The 14,788-nt window shown below is 45.3% G+C and overlaps 3 protein-coding genes across 18 annotated transcripts in view; 1 reads left to right on the forward strand and 2 right to left on the reverse strand.

The window, feature by feature from the left end:
* SPTAN1 (spectrin alpha, non-erythrocytic 1) overlaps positions 1 to 3,571 on the reverse strand; it is a 46,201-nt gene extending 42,630 nt beyond the window's left edge. For 12 of the 15 annotated variants that reach the window (XM_068211345.1, XM_068211353.1, XM_068211352.1 and 9 more), the window contains exon 1: positions 3,417 to 3,571. Coding sequence is in view for 3 of the 15 variants with exons in the window: in XM_068211354.1 (XP_068067455.1) it covers positions 71 to 103 (33 nt within the window). In the remaining 12 variants the exon portion in view is untranslated. Of the gene's footprint in view, positions 1 to 70; positions 119 to 3,416 lie in introns of those variants that run through there. The other 3 variants (XM_068211354.1, XM_068211356.1, XM_068211355.1) reach the window with 1 other exon arrangement.
* BBLN (bublin coiled coil protein) overlaps positions 1 to 14,788 on the forward strand; it is a 95,221-nt gene that overhangs the window by 49,533 nt on the left and 30,900 nt on the right. The window contains exon 1 of one of the 2 annotated variants that reach the window (XM_068211365.1): positions 2,990 to 2,999. The exons of the other annotated variant lie outside the window; for it this stretch is intronic. The gene's annotated coding sequence lies outside the window, so the exon portion shown is untranslated. Of the gene's footprint in view, positions 1 to 2,989; positions 3,000 to 14,788 lie in introns of those variants that run through there. 2 annotated transcript variants of the gene reach the window in all.
* On the reverse strand, positions 4,815 to 14,695 carry GLE1 (GLE1 RNA export mediator). Its single transcript, XM_068211364.1, has 16 exons — positions 14,538 to 14,695; positions 13,988 to 14,209; positions 13,312 to 13,437; positions 13,001 to 13,149; positions 12,619 to 12,679; positions 12,086 to 12,340; positions 11,117 to 11,345; positions 10,878 to 10,993; positions 10,634 to 10,703; positions 10,166 to 10,308; positions 9,151 to 9,341; positions 8,578 to 8,707; positions 8,166 to 8,270; positions 7,134 to 7,216; positions 6,923 to 6,986; positions 4,815 to 6,225 (listed from the first exon to the last, which is right to left on the reverse strand). The coding sequence occupies exons 1-16, from the start codon at positions 14,631 to 14,633 to the stop codon at positions 6,157 to 6,159; spliced, it is 2,109 nt and encodes a 702-aa protein (XP_068067465.1). The 5' UTR covers positions 14,634 to 14,695; the 3' UTR covers positions 4,815 to 6,156.

Below are 14,788 nucleotides of genomic sequence, written 5' to 3' on the forward strand. Positions count from 1 at the left end.
TTACAAACAGGTCACTGCAATAAAGGCAGGCAAGTGTGGCAAGGGCACTTCATGCATTATGGAAAAATACCTGGACTTTGACTTTACGAAACGATGACAACATGATGGAAGAATGTAGAGTCTAAAAGGGAGGGGGAAATCAAGATAACATTCAACTAACGACCAGCATAAGGATATGGCTGAAATTTTTCTGTCACATTACCTGTTAATCACTTTCCTTTTGCTTCCTTGTCACATAAAACAATTTGGTGTTAGTATTACCCTAGCTATTGAAAATGACAAGACCCTCTCATGCAAAAAGAAGGTTACAATATAAACAGGAAAACTTAGTTAATTCAGTATGTACTAACCTTCCAGTTAGTTCAAAACAAACCAAAAAATCACCATAATCTGAAGGTCAGAAACAGAAAGTCAAGCAAGTTATCTGGACTTGGCAAATGATGGTTCTTGCCACAGTATAAATCAAGTGTGACAGCTTAATTTGAAGACACAAATTCAATCAGAAGGTTTGGAATGTAAATCTCTACAAAAATGTTGACTTTCAATTGCCACAACAAAAAATGGTCAGGTAGCAGTTGCAACAGAAGGTATTTTTTGAGATGACATTTTTTGAGATGCAGCTGTTAAGAGTGACCAATCCACCGAATTTTCAGGTGAAAATTTCCTTGTCTTCCCCAGCCCGACAGACGTGCTGCAATCCCTCCATGGAAAACTGCAGCAGCGTGTGTGTGTGCCCTTGTGCAGCTGGAGCTGTGGAGGTCTCTGTGGCATTTGCACAGCTTCACCTGTGTTAGCTGCAGCAGGGAGCCAGCGCATCCCCCTCGATGGATCCACGGGCAGCCCGGGAGCACAGCCCGGGAGCCCAGCCCGGCAGCCCAAGAGCCCAAGGCCGGCAGCCCGGGAGCCCGAGGCCGGCAGCCCGGGAGCCCGAGGCCGGCAGCCCGGGAGCCCGAGGCCGGCAGCCCGGGAGCCCGAGGCCGGCAGCCCGGGAGCCCGAGGCCGGCAGCCCGGGAGCCCGAGGCCGGCAGCCCGGGAGCCCGAGGCCGGCAGCCCGGGAGCCCGAGGCCGGCAGCCCGGGAGCCCGAGGCCGGCAGCCCGGGAGCCCGAGGCCGGCAGCCCGGGAGCCCGAGGCCGGCAGCCCGAGGCCGGCAGCCCGAGGCCGGCAGCCCAAGGCCGGCAGCCCAAGGCCGGCAGCCCGGGAGCCCGAGCCCGGCAGCCCGGGAGCCCAGCCCCAGTCTCCATCCACGGCATCTGCAGTCTGCTCCACCCCATTCTTCTGCTGCCTACACTCACTCCAGGGACAAATGGAAAAAACAAACTCCCACACTACACTAACGAGCAGAGGAGAAAAGGGAGGAATTTGTATTATTTCCTCTGATAGAGGGGAAGTGATCAGCTGTCTCCAAAAAGCAATGTATTTATGATTAAAACACATTACATAGACAAAAAAAAAGGCAGCGAAGATACCAAGCTACTTGTGTTAAATCACTAAGGTTACTTGTAAATGTCATAGTTGAGAAATACAAATTTCTCACCAAGAGGTACCACCCTCCACCAAGAAAATCAAGGCCTCTCTTATCCTACTGCTGTGCAGGAGAAAAATGTGCAAAAAATGTTTAAAATGTGTAAATGTAAGCACCATTTTTGTTATTGCTGCTATCTTTGTTATTAAAAAAATCAACCAGAATAATGTTTAACTTCCTGAACTACAGATTTCATATAAGCATTACATTTAAATCTGTTTCTTTAAATAAAATTTTGATTTCAGTTTGACCAATATGGATATTGGGGCTTTTTATTTCAACAAGAATGGAAATAAATGACTTCTTGTGAACAATGTAACCCGTTATCTTAGTTCAAGTATTTTCCTCAGTTTAACAATTCCATTATTACAGTTACAGATCCTGCACACAATGCAGCAGAAAGCAACCCATTTTCAACCTTTTGTCCATTACTTTCTCTGCACAATCCATAAATAAGGACAAATGAAGATTTCCTGGAAGAGCTTTCTGCTAATTGCAAATAAATACAAGAAAACCCCACAGTGGGATTTAAAATTTGTGTTGAACAAATCTGAATCCCTGACTAAGGCCTTTTGGTGAACACAGTCATTGGAATCTTCTGGCACTTTGCTGAAAACAAAAATGCCCAAAGAAAATGGATTATTTGTTTTCCAGAAAGATATAGAACCATTTCAGGCTGAGTTGGCTTTTTTGGGGGTTTTTTTGTTTTTTTTTTTTCCCTGATATGCTCATCCGCCATCTCCAGACAACTGCTCTTCAAAACCTATTTAAATATGTATGAAAGATTGCTCAGGAGTCACGTACATTTTCGACTGGAACACAAACCTGGTTTATGATAAAACAGCTACAAAAAAAATCCTGAACAGCCAATATGAACCTGCTGAAAAAATATACGGTGATAATTGCTTGGTTTTCCTTCAATATCGGGGAAAGTGGTTGCCCTATTGGCACATATTTATGACCCAGCAATGCGGATTTTTATTGTTATAACCAGGTAAGGTGTATGTGAGCAACAAATTGAGAAACACTTGACTCGGATTTATTTTAAATCACCAAAAAAAAAAAAAAAAATTAAAATTTTTAAAAAAATAACCAGGGCAGGGGCAAATCCTGCTTCTTTTACAAAGGAAGCAGCAGACCTTGCCCTACATACAAAGTAACACATGTATGAAGGGAACAGAGGTCGGGAGACTCCGTTCCACTGCCTCGCTGCTTGTCAGCTCTGCGGAGCCGCCCCGGGTCCGGCCCTGCCCGGAGACCCCCGGGCCCTGCGGCACGGGCTCTCCCCGCTGCCCCGGCCCCTCCATCGCTCCTTCCTTCTCCTCGCCGCATCTCCTGACCTTGGACAGGGCTGGGCAGCCGCGGGAGCCATTGCTGTGCAACGATTCCCGGCGCCGCGGAGCGCCGGGGGCTCCATCCCCCGGCAATTCTCCCCGGGAAATGCTGGGTGGCACCCCCGAAGGGACGGGCGGGCGCGGCGGGGGCCGTAAGCCGCCGGGGATGTTGTTTTCCGCCCGTTTGTCGCTCCCCGGGGCGCTGAATGGGATTCCAGCCGCGGGTCGCGCTGCTCAGGGCGGCTGCGGCCGCTCCCTGCCCGCCCGCCCTTCACTCGCGCCGCACCCCCGCCCTTCGTTCCGCTCCGCTCGCCCGAGGCCCGCGGGGAGACCCCGGGCCCGGCTCGGCGGCGCCCCGCGATAAAGGACCGCCCGGCCGAGTCGCGGAGGGCGAGGGCGAGCGGCGGCCGGGACGCCCGGGGAGGCAGGGCCGGCCTCAGCCTCCCCCGGCTCACCCGCACACCTGTGCCCGCTGTGCGTGCGGGTCTGGGCGAGCCCGAGCGGGGCGCGGCGAAGGCCGCGCGGCGCCCCCCGCCCGCCCTTCGCCCCGTCCCCTCACCGGCTCTGTGGGTGCGCACGTACTCCGGCCGGCTCCGCGCCCTCCGCCACGGACCGCGCGCGCCGCCCGCACCCGCCCTTTTATAGCCCGGCCGGAGGTGACGTCAGCGCCGCAGAGCGGCCCTGCCCTGTCGGCGGAAAGAGACGAAGAACTTCGGAAAGAATCGGGAAAGGAGCGCGGGGAGGCCACGCCCACCAGCGCTCCGCCGGTGAACGACGGGGATCCGGAGAGACACGAGTGGATCCGGAAACACACGAGCAGTTCCGGAGACACCGACACGAGGGAGAGGGTCCGGAAAGGAACGAGAGGCTTCGGAAGGGCCGAGCGGTTCCGGAAAGAGCCGAGCGGTTCCGGAAAGAGCCGAGCGGAGGAGCGTTTGTGCCCTGCAGGGACCGGCCTCGGGCACCACAAAATCACTTTATTAGAGGGGAAATCGGTTAAAATGTCCGCGCAGGGGCTCGGCAGAGGGATCTCTGCCCTCTTCTCCGGAGTCAGGGTCAGTTTGGGTCCGACAGTCGAGGTTCTGTGGCTCAGTGATGGGGACAGATCACCAGCGCAGCATCCAGCCACAGTCAGAGCAGCAGCTTCGTTAGCTTTACATGATATAATTATGTGTATAAATGCGTACAATACACACGCACACATATATAAAATTGAGATGCAGATGTACAGGTAAGAGTGGCTGCTTGAAGCACTGTGCAGTGTCACCCAGAAGCCTGGCAAGGACACAGCAGCAAAAGGCTGCGAGCGCCTGTCAAGGGAAAGCTATTTCTGAAAAGCTGGTGCATAAATTCAAAGGAAAATGAGCTTTAAGCGTTAAATCAATGTTTAAAATAGACACATTCTGCTCTGAAAAAAATTGAAATAACCAGAGATTAGAGGGCTGGAAGGCAGCAGGAATGTTATTGGCTCAAAGAGGCGAGTGGGTTTGATGGCTGTGTGAATTAATAACGCTTTATTTGAGTGAAGTACTTCATTGGAAGCACAGGCACTGATGGTGACACTGCATCCCTGGCACTGCCTGAACTCCTGTCGCCAAGCAGAAGTCTGACTCACACCAACTTTGATGCATCTCGTCCTGAAGGCACAGTATTGTCACGTCTGCAATGCTCTCCTTGGCCGTATCTGATGTAAACGTACATGCAAAACCACCAGGGAGATATGCATATGACCTTATTTGCATTGCATCTTAACAGCACCAACTGCCTAACATCCAAACCTGCTAAAATGACATAAACAAGTCAAACATTCAGCTCAAGCAGCAGATACACCCTCAAGCTACATCTAAAAAAAAATATTGACTCTTATGAAGCACACACATTATTTAGTATTCATATTAGTATTTTTAAATAATAGGCATGTGGATTCTCTTTACTGAGGCAGAAAAGGATATCTTGGTTTTTTTATAAAAATATATACTTTTATTTACCCCACAAATGTTAGAAACCCCAAGCAGCTGTCAGCAAAAAAAGTAGTATTGTATTTCACAAGTACATCAACAAATTTTTCCTTGGGTTTGTCACAGGCAGACAATTGTTTCTAACAGACAGGACCCATTACTGTCTTGGCAAAGTGAATCTCCACCATAATTATGAATATGCAATATATAATTAAACATCTCCACTCAGTATCAAAAAAACCTTGTACATTTTTCAAGTATACTAATAAAAGTTGCATTGCTTCAGTTATCTGGCAAAAAGGACACCAGGAGGATATTTCCAATTTCCCAGAACAATCACAAGGTAAAGTAGTCTAAAGTATTCCAGAGTCAGTTTACAAAATACATAAACCAAATACAAATTTAACTTAGGTACTCGACCATTTTAAAGACAATGTTAAGGGTTTTACAGGCCTGAATTCCAAAGCACATGTTACAACCTCTTCTAAGCAATCCCAAGAACTATATGGAAAATCAAATTCATAGTCTCATATGAGAACCAATTCCATGTTCTACAGCTTCAAATCATGGTGCCTCTAGGAAAAACAAACCCCAGTCTGGTAAAAAAACCCCATTTTTAACTTGCAACAGTATATTGCCAGAATAATTAACTACCTTGTAGAACTCAGAAGTGAATTTTGTCATCTTAGAAGCCACCAAAACTGTTCAAGGACAGCTCACTGTAAATCCAACACATTTCCCATCTCCCCTATTCATCAAGGAGCTGTGGATTTTCTTGACTGACAGAAAAAAAACCCACAGAATTTTGATTGTTACAGGAGCTCTTCTTTGCCCCACAAACCTTTTGGAGCAGTGAGTCTACTTCCCTTCAACCCAGAATCCTGCCTTTTGGAGAGAAGTTACATCCAAGGGAGACAAGTGTCAGTACTGCTCAACCTTCAGCCTCACCACAGATTTTAGATGATGTTCAGACAAACAAGTCCATCAGCACAATTACAGTTGAATTAGAAAAGATGCAAGAAATACAAAAATAAATTTCTGGCAGTAATTTTGAGATTGATTACGCTGTTAAGAGTTCGTAGAGCTGTGAGGTATTTTCACTTCCACGAGCCAAACACCACTGTGCAATTTTTCAGTCCAAGAGTCCTTAACCTCTGGAGCCATCAGGACAATGGATTTAAATCATCTTCCACATGATTAAACATATGAAGGAAAAGTCTTGAAGTTTCAGTAATTTATTATACAAAAACTTACAAAGATCTAATGCAAAGATTAGCTTCAAAGACTAACAAATCAATCTTCTTGAATTAAACGTTAAGGGGAAAGGAAATACAGGCTGATTTATGTTCTCCAAAAGGACGGTGTCAGAATGCCCTTTGGTAATGGAATTTCCTGTGCACGTAGACATTTCTAATGGAGAGAAAGACAAATAATGAAGATAAATAAACGTGTATCTTAATTTGGCACCTCTTTTCAGGAATTCTGATGGCTCTTACTATACATTCAAAGCATTACTAATAAAATGTGCCAGTTTAATTATTAAATGAAAGTACAACTTCAAAGCTGTCGTATTTTAATATCATCTAAGTCAACATTCACAGAACAATTTAAACAATCAAGTATTTTACAGTTCTGCAAGCTTTATTAAAAAAATATGCAGAATGCAATGCTAAACAAACACTACAGAGAGCAGTTCAAATTGTCACTTCCCCATATATTTAATCAGGACAAGTGCTAAAAACAAGCAACTACTGATAAGAAACAGCCATGACAGAAATGACTCAGCAGAATCCTCCTCAACCTGTTCATCTCCTCTCACTGATCTTCCTTTATAACCAAAATACATTTTCATTGATAAAAATCAGGTGTGAGGTAAGAAAGCAGCGAGATGTTTGATATCATAAGTATCATTAAGGTAATTCAGTAATTGCAAAGTCACAAAAGATGGGTTAGATCATAGAGAGAAGTCTGGTGGGTGGCAAGCAGTGCCAACCTCATTATCCAAATGATGCATATATTCAGTGATGGGAAAAAAGAAAACCCAAGAAAACCCAAACCAAAACACCTGAAAATTAAATGAACAAGAAAAACCCCAAAACTGCTTTACCTGCACGAAATTCTTCAAACGTGACAAACAGCCCATCTGGCCAGAGCTGGTCACAGCTTCAATTCTGCAGAAACAACAGCAGGTTTCAAAATCTTTTTAGAAAAGTCGTGTTTGATTCACAAGTGGGTGTGGGGGTGGATGGCAGGGATTGGAAAACGTGGATGAGTCATTTCAGAGTGAACACCAACATTCCTAACCCCAGATATCATACCTTGGGATATAGGATTTCTGGATAAAGAACATTGTTTTCCAGAACTGAATTCCATACTGCTTCATCAGAGCATTGCCACACACCTGTGATACAGAGAGGCATAAAGTGCAGGTTACAGGATTAGGTTTCAGGCTTGCATGACAGCTGCAATGAATCTGCTCCATACCAACAACTTAATGCTTCATTCAGACATTTAAAGAAATACACCTACACTAAAACAAGCAAATCCTCTAAATGCTATTACTGCTACCACAATCACCTTCTTTCCTGTTATATGAATCTTGACATCCTTCATTTCACCCCGGTCTCCCTCCAAAAATAGTTCTCATTCCTAACACCATTTGCTGGGGCACACTGTGGTCATTTCCCCTCTGTGATTACTGCTGTGTGCAGTGATTCATCAGTTTTCTCCATACAGTTTACAGGACAAACGTTCCTCTGACTTCACCATCCCTAACAGAATCCCCCATGGGGTATTTCACCTCCCACTTTCTCACCTGTACTTTTACAGTTCTTTAGAAGCATTTGAAGAGCAGAGAAGCTGCTTGTGTTCAACAGTGTTTGTGTCCCCTGACTTCAGCCTTTAACTTTGGCTCTTATTTAGCACAGGCCTATTATCTTAGGAGAAAGGATTAATATCCATCAGGCTCTGATCTTTTCAGCCTGAAAAATCTATCCTGTTTTATCAACTAATTTGGCTGGAGCAGCCACAGGTCCTCCTTGCGCAGTACAAACTGCCAAGTACATAGAAGAGACCTTATATAAGACCATACAGCTAATTTTAAAATACCAGAAACCTTAAACAGAATCAAACACAACAACAGAATTTGTATTTATAAAAACTTCAGTTTTGAAATCATTCAGCTCCAAAGCTGTATTTGCAAGAGGGTGGAAATATTCATGTTCCTTTCTGAAGGAATAAGAACAAGTTCGAAAAACCTGCTGTGAATCTCACCTCAGCAATTCCTTCACAACCCAAAAGGGACATAAACTGGTGACATTTAACTACTAACAGTTCTCCACACCACTTACTTCCAGGAAATCCAAAAGCAGCATAGCTGTCACATCTGCCAGAGGCTCCAGATTCAACATCTGCGCAAGCCAGCGCCATCCATAGCTCAGACCGTGAGGATGTGCCTACAAAGCAACAAAGAAGCTACTCAGCACTTGCTTTAGGACTTGTAAAACACAATTATCAAAACAGACAGTTTTCTGACCGACTTTCTTCTTTATAAAACTTGATCACTGTGAAAACATAAAGTAGAAGTTCACACCATTAATTACTTGGCATTGCTTTGTTCATCATATGAACATTTTCCTCCAAATATATCCTGAGCTAGGTTAAATTCAGCACACTTCAACTACAAAACAAGCTTCCAATAAATTTAATACAATACAGTCCTGGGATAGTAACAAGGTTCTAAGTATAATGCCACACACATACCCCTTGTTTGTTTCCATAAGGCCAGCGCAGCTGAATGATGGCAGCATAGAGACGAATCATTCCTGACATCCTTTTAAGAAAATGATCTTGTTCTTCCACTTTAGAATCATGAACTTCATATCCAAGCATCCTTAATATGAGAAAACATTCTAGTTTTAGTACAGCAAAACACATTCACTCGAGTCCCTGCAGCTCTCAGCTTACTTGAATTCAACTCTACTGAGAATAGGGATTCTTCAAAAACGTGCAAGAATTATTGCAAAGGCTGATCATTGCCCTCTGGACTATATGTTCCACCATTTGGGGAGGCACTGGAACAGGTCACAGAGAAGCTGTGGCTGCCCTATCCAAGAAGATGCTCAAGGACAGGCAGGATGGGGCTCTGAGCAGCCTGGTCTAGAGGAAGGTGCCCCTGCCATGGCAGGGGGCTGGAACGAGATGGTTTGTACACACTTGTGAGTGAACCTCCAGAGTCAACGCCTACGTGCTCAGGGATGGGGGAAAGTGGAGTTCTCTCAAAACAGTCTTCACCCTTGGAGGGTTCATGCAGAATAAATCCAGTAGTAAATTTACCTCTGATACTCTTCCACAGAAGTCCCTTCTTTCCGAGCAGGGTAAAATGGCACAGAATATGGGCACTTTTTGTGCAGATGAGCTAAAAAGATGTCTCCGACTCGAGGGTGTAATTCCCAGATTCCTGAGAGCACCACAGCAATTGGGAAAGCTGAATCATGGTGAAAAGATACTTCTCCTTCCCCATGTTTCTGGAGGGTAGAAAAGGAAAGTCAGCCACCACTCCTTCAAATAACTTCCCAGGCAAAAAAAAAAAAAAAAACAAACACCTCATTTTTGTAGTTAGCCTTTACTAAAGAATCCGAACATTTCCATGGCTATGAACCAAGGACAGAAAAGCTGATGAAGCCACATATCCTCAGCTCCCACAGAGGATGACAATAAACTGTGGCTCAGGATAGAAAAACTGGATTAGCAAACACAGGCCTAAAGTGCAGGCTGCACAGATATTCTCAACCCAAAGAATCACTTTCAAATGTTTACAAATTAGTCACAGTTTTACTCCATATGCTGATTTTAGCATGCATTTGTTCCTGCAGGGAGAAAAGTTTCAAAGAGCCCAAATTTTGCAAATAAAGACAAGAGAAAAATTCTGCCAATTTCAAAAAACAACTTAAACAATTTCTTGAGAGGCACTAACAAGAAAGCAGGGACTGAAATTTGCCTCTTGAGCATCAGTGTTGGGGTTTTTGTCCCCCAAATTCTGCCAAAATATAAGGTTTGGGCCTATATACAGTTTTGTGATACACCATAAATTAACTATTAAACTATTTTCCACAACACTGCACCTAACTAGTTCAAAATATGTCAGACATATGCCTGAAATTTAAAAGTTTTTTCTCCCAGAAGAAATAAAACAAAGGTTGAAGTTAAAGAGAAACTAAGTTTTTTCACTGCATTCATACAGGCAAAATGAACACCCAGTGATTTTGTTCTTCATAGCTGAAGAGACAGTTCAGTGTCCAAAAGCATCTCCTAGAGCACCTGTGCCACCCCAAAAAAGAGATTTCCTCACCACAAACTTCTCTGCAAGTTTGTAGCAAACAAACTCCAGCCCCTGTGGATGCTGAGTCACGGACACCGTTTGCCCTTCGGTCTGAACAGGCTTCCCAGACAGCAGGTTATTGATCTTGTCAAACACCTCTCTCAGCTTAGAGCCTGCCAATACATAAGGAATGTATGGAGACAGAAGGTAAGGGAACAGCAGACAAGGCTTACCCAGACCACACCAAGCTTCCCAACACCAGACCCACATCCCAAAGGGCACCTTTGCTCCATCTGATTAACCAAACTTAATCCTGATGAAGAAAGATGCTTCTGAGTGAAGCAACAGGCCTTCAAAACACAAGCAAACCCTCCTGCACAGATAGGCTGTGTACAGGTCAGCTTTCTGCTACAGGAACACTTTATACGCATGTGCCCTCATAAAACCTTTGAAGCAAAAGGAATTTCAGTGGGATTGAGCTCTTGGTGTTTTCCTGACCTGATATGCTAGAGATCTGGCTCACAGGGATTGTAGCTGCTTTCTGCAAGTTGGTTTTTATCTTCTTCACCTGGAGAACAAAAAAACAACTTTAAAATTCTTTCCAAGCAAGTATATCTCTATCATCGTTTGGATGAGCAGAGTGGTAAACAGAGGCTGCTACAATAGTTTTAAATTTTTTTTAAATTAAGAAATTAGAAATTAATATAATCTCTCTTCAACAGTATTAATAATTTGTTCATACCTCAGTGTTGCCTTTGCAGTTTCCAATTTCACTGAAAGCAGCAACACATTGCTCAGCAGCATCCTGAAGCTGCTGGTACCACTGCATGATACTTCCTTCTGTTTTAACTTGAAGTCCTGTTATTAAAAAAAAAAAAAAAAAAAAGATAACTAAGAAGGACCTAAACCTCTAGTGAGAAAACTCATTAAAAAAATGCAAGTCAAAGGAATAAAAAAGATTTTTAAAAAAGCCTCACCAACCTTCCTTCTGCTGCTTTTCCCCTGACTGCTGTGCAGGGGCAGAAGTCTGATTCTTCATCTGCTCTTTTTTCTCTAACTCTTTCTGCTTTTGTTTCTTTTCCTCTTCATCTTTCCTCTTCTTTTCTTCTAGAGCTGCAGTGATTTCCTGCTGCATGCTGGCTATCAACCCCCGCATCTCCTGCAGGGCTCGTTCAGTGCTGGCCACATCTGCTTGAGTTGGGAACCCTTTCTGCCAAGAAACATGAGAGGTAACACAGCATTAACCTTTGGTTCCAGTGCCAGAGGGCCAACTGCCAGCACAAGGAGCCTTTGAAGCATTTGCCTTCAGATAATCTGGGAGCTAACTATGTATTTTTTCCTCATCTCCTTTATTTGTACATAACATTGGTCATAATATTTGTAAATAATGTAAGTCTATGACTAAATAGCCTAAGATCTTGGACAACAAAAATTAAGAATACACTTGTACAAGTGCAAGTGAACTCCAGTGCAAAGCCTTGACAGCTCCCTCTGCTGAAAGCCAGCTGTGACAAACTGGAACATAGGATTAGCCTTATTAGTGCTTTATCTTTCAAGACTTGTATCCCATCCTAGAAAGAAAAATGTCAAGGAAAGCCAGCAACTGCAGAAAAGCTTGAGAGGAGAATCATAAGATGTTCAGTATTTTAACAATTCATGAACCAGTCCACTGTCACAGAGGGAACTTTACAGCACGAGTTTACAGAAATTTAATTTGAATCTTTCTCCAGTAGAAGTTCTCATGCATTTTGATAAGCCATTTTCAAGAGAACAGCTGAAGTGCCAGAGGAAAGAATTCCCCTTTGAAATGGGGTGCTTTATAGGATGAATATCTAAAATCATTGCTGTGATATCTTATTTAAGGGCTTCATGACAAGCTGCCTTTGAAGACAACTACAGGGAGCTTTATGAAGGAATGACAGCCCAAGTTAACAACTCCAGAGCCCGTACCTCGCTCGTGGTGCGGATGAGCCCTGACACCAGCCCACAGATCTGGTTGCCACGATTGCAGTAAGCAGACAGATCAATTCTGGGCAAGTCTTTGTGCCTGTAGTTGGGATCAATCTGCTGGTTCAGCTGCAGCAGCTCCTCCTGGATGGAATAAAGGCGGCGCAGTCTCTCCTGGCCCTCTTCCTTGCGCAAACGTTCCAGCTCTTCCTGGCGCTGCCTCTGCTGCTCTGCCTCACGCAATTTCAGGTTCAATATCTGGGGAGACAAAGACACAAGAGCCATAAAATACCTCAATAACTCTAGCTGTACAGTTCCTTCCTGGTCTGATGGCTCCAGCTTTACAGGGCCTTCCTGTTCCTCGGACACAAGTGCCTTTACTGCATTTCCACACTGCAGCAGGTGCCCAGGACAGCACCAGAAAATCCATCCTTACTTCAGCGTGTCATGAAAACACAAATAAATCAATTGGTCTTTCCAGTTCCCACCCAGTAGTCATGGTCTTTTATGAAAGACAATTCTTAAGAGTCTCAGACCTTTGCTCTATGTCGGTGCTCTTCCTTCAACTTCTCTTGCTGCCCCTGAGCCTCCTTTGAGCTACAATACACATAAAGACAGAAAAACTGTATTCAAGACATTCAGGAGACAAAACACAAACCAACACACAGGAAGTTATTCTTAAAACAAGCTAAAGGAACTTTAGCTGTCACAAATGTTGTCTTTTTCTAACCACCGAAACCTCAACAATAGCCAGACATCCACTCTGACAGCTAAACTGTAACAGGATAGTTAATGTAAGACAAACAGCAGTGGAAATTTTCAACCACAAGTAACTAGCACAGAATTGTCAGGAACAGGAATTAATCTGCACTTTGATTAAATGCTATAAAATTCTAGTGATACCAGAGGTAATCTCACCTCTTCTCCATTACTTCTTGCAACTCTTGGAATTCCTGATGCCGCTTCAGCTCCCTCAGTTCATCAAAGCGCTTCAGCTGCTCACTGGCCTGAGCATAGGCTGCCCTCACCATCTGCTCCTGCTCCTCCTGCCGCTGTCTCAGCCGCTCCTGCATTACAGAGGGCACCAAAGGGAGCCACTGAACAATGTGGACAGAAGAAAACACAAACTCAACTGCCCGACATTTATAACTTGCTGTCCTTGCACTGTTACCGCTGACTGTGGAGCTCTCCTGGGATTCACAGACAGTCCCTCAATCATTTTTTCTTACCTTTGCTTTCAGCCTGTGCATCTCTTCATACATCCGAATGCAGCCTTCGACTTTTGCAACTTTAGAGGACAGAACTGCTGGAACAACTTCTTGATTGATTTCCAGGAGACTGAGATGATCATTTTCCTGCACGGAAAAGCAAAATCAGCAACTGAGCACAGGATCAGCAACTCATGGAGGAAAACAGAAAAAGCAAGTCTCCTAAACTATTATTTGCCCAGCTTCCTACCCTTCTGCCTTGTAAAACAGAGTCAGAATACATGAAAGTCACTCAAAGACTCCAGAGAACCCAATGTGGTTACTCATGGACTTTTACAACAGCCCTGACCCTTCTCTGTGACCTTATCCCTCCAAATGGACAAATCCTGTTCTGCTAATCCATAACACAACAGAGCTCCAACTATTTTCCTCAATTATGGTGAAAATGTAGTTTGCTTTGGGTCTACCGTGAAACATTTTTCTATGAAAGTCTTGTTAATACTGATTTTAAAGTCTTGTTAATACTGATTTTATCATCACCTGTTCATACTACAAAAAAATCAAAACTAAGGATATTTTCCCCATAGACTAACAGAGCACAAACCAGCCTTAAGCCGACAATTTATGACAGCAAGTTAGGACTTTTTTTCTTCTCACAGCTGCTCCATGAACACATGAATTATAAGCAGAAAGCTACCTTGGTCTCACTGGGCTCTGCAGATGAAGGCGGTGAAGAGCTCCGGTGGCTGCCAGGCGGGATCTGCTCCGCAGACGCCCGTTTTGGGAGTGGAGTGGACAGTGTGGGCGTTGGAGCCCCGGAGGGTGAGATTTCCTGCGCTGACTGCCCACTGAGGCTGTCCAGCACCCAGCCGCAGTAAGGGGAGAGCTCAACGGGAGCCACACATCCTTCCAAGGCAGCCTCGAGAGAAAACATCCCCCGTGAATGCGGCACAGCCCTAATTTCAATAAAACTTTAACACACCATGAGCACACCCGCACAGTTAGTGGCTGCTTCATCATCGCAGCTCCGTATCCCATTTAACCCTTTTTTCTGCTGTCTTTCCAACACTTTTTCCCGACCATCCTATTTTCGCAGGACATTTAAACCCCCTTGGACCAGCCGCGCTCCCTGACGCCGCGCTCCCGAGCCTGGACCCGGTCTGGGGGTATTTCAAGCCCCGAGTGTCACCGAGATGAGCGGTCGGTGTCTCCCAGCGGGCAGGGCCGACTCCGGGGCGCGCCCTCACCTCATCATCCTGCCAGTGGCTGCAGTAGCTCAGCCGGCCCTTGCTGGAGAAGCGCAGCGCCTCCAGAGTGTCGAAGCGGAGCTGCCACGACTCCATGCCGATCCTGTAGTGGCCCAGGGGCTCCCTCACGGCCCCCGGCGTGTCTCACGGCCGGGCCGGCCCCATCCCGCCCCTTCCGGGCCGCGCGGGCCGCATCCGCCCCGCGCCGGCGGCACGGGCGGTGGCCGCCCCCTGGCGGAGAGGCGGGGCCC

The sequence above is a fragment of the Anomalospiza imberbis genome, chromosome 21 (genome assembly GCF_031753505.1).
Source record: "Anomalospiza imberbis isolate Cuckoo-Finch-1a 21T00152 chromosome 21, ASM3175350v1, whole genome shotgun sequence".
Classification (NCBI taxonomy): Eukaryota; Metazoa; Chordata; class Aves; order Passeriformes; family Viduidae; genus Anomalospiza; species Anomalospiza imberbis.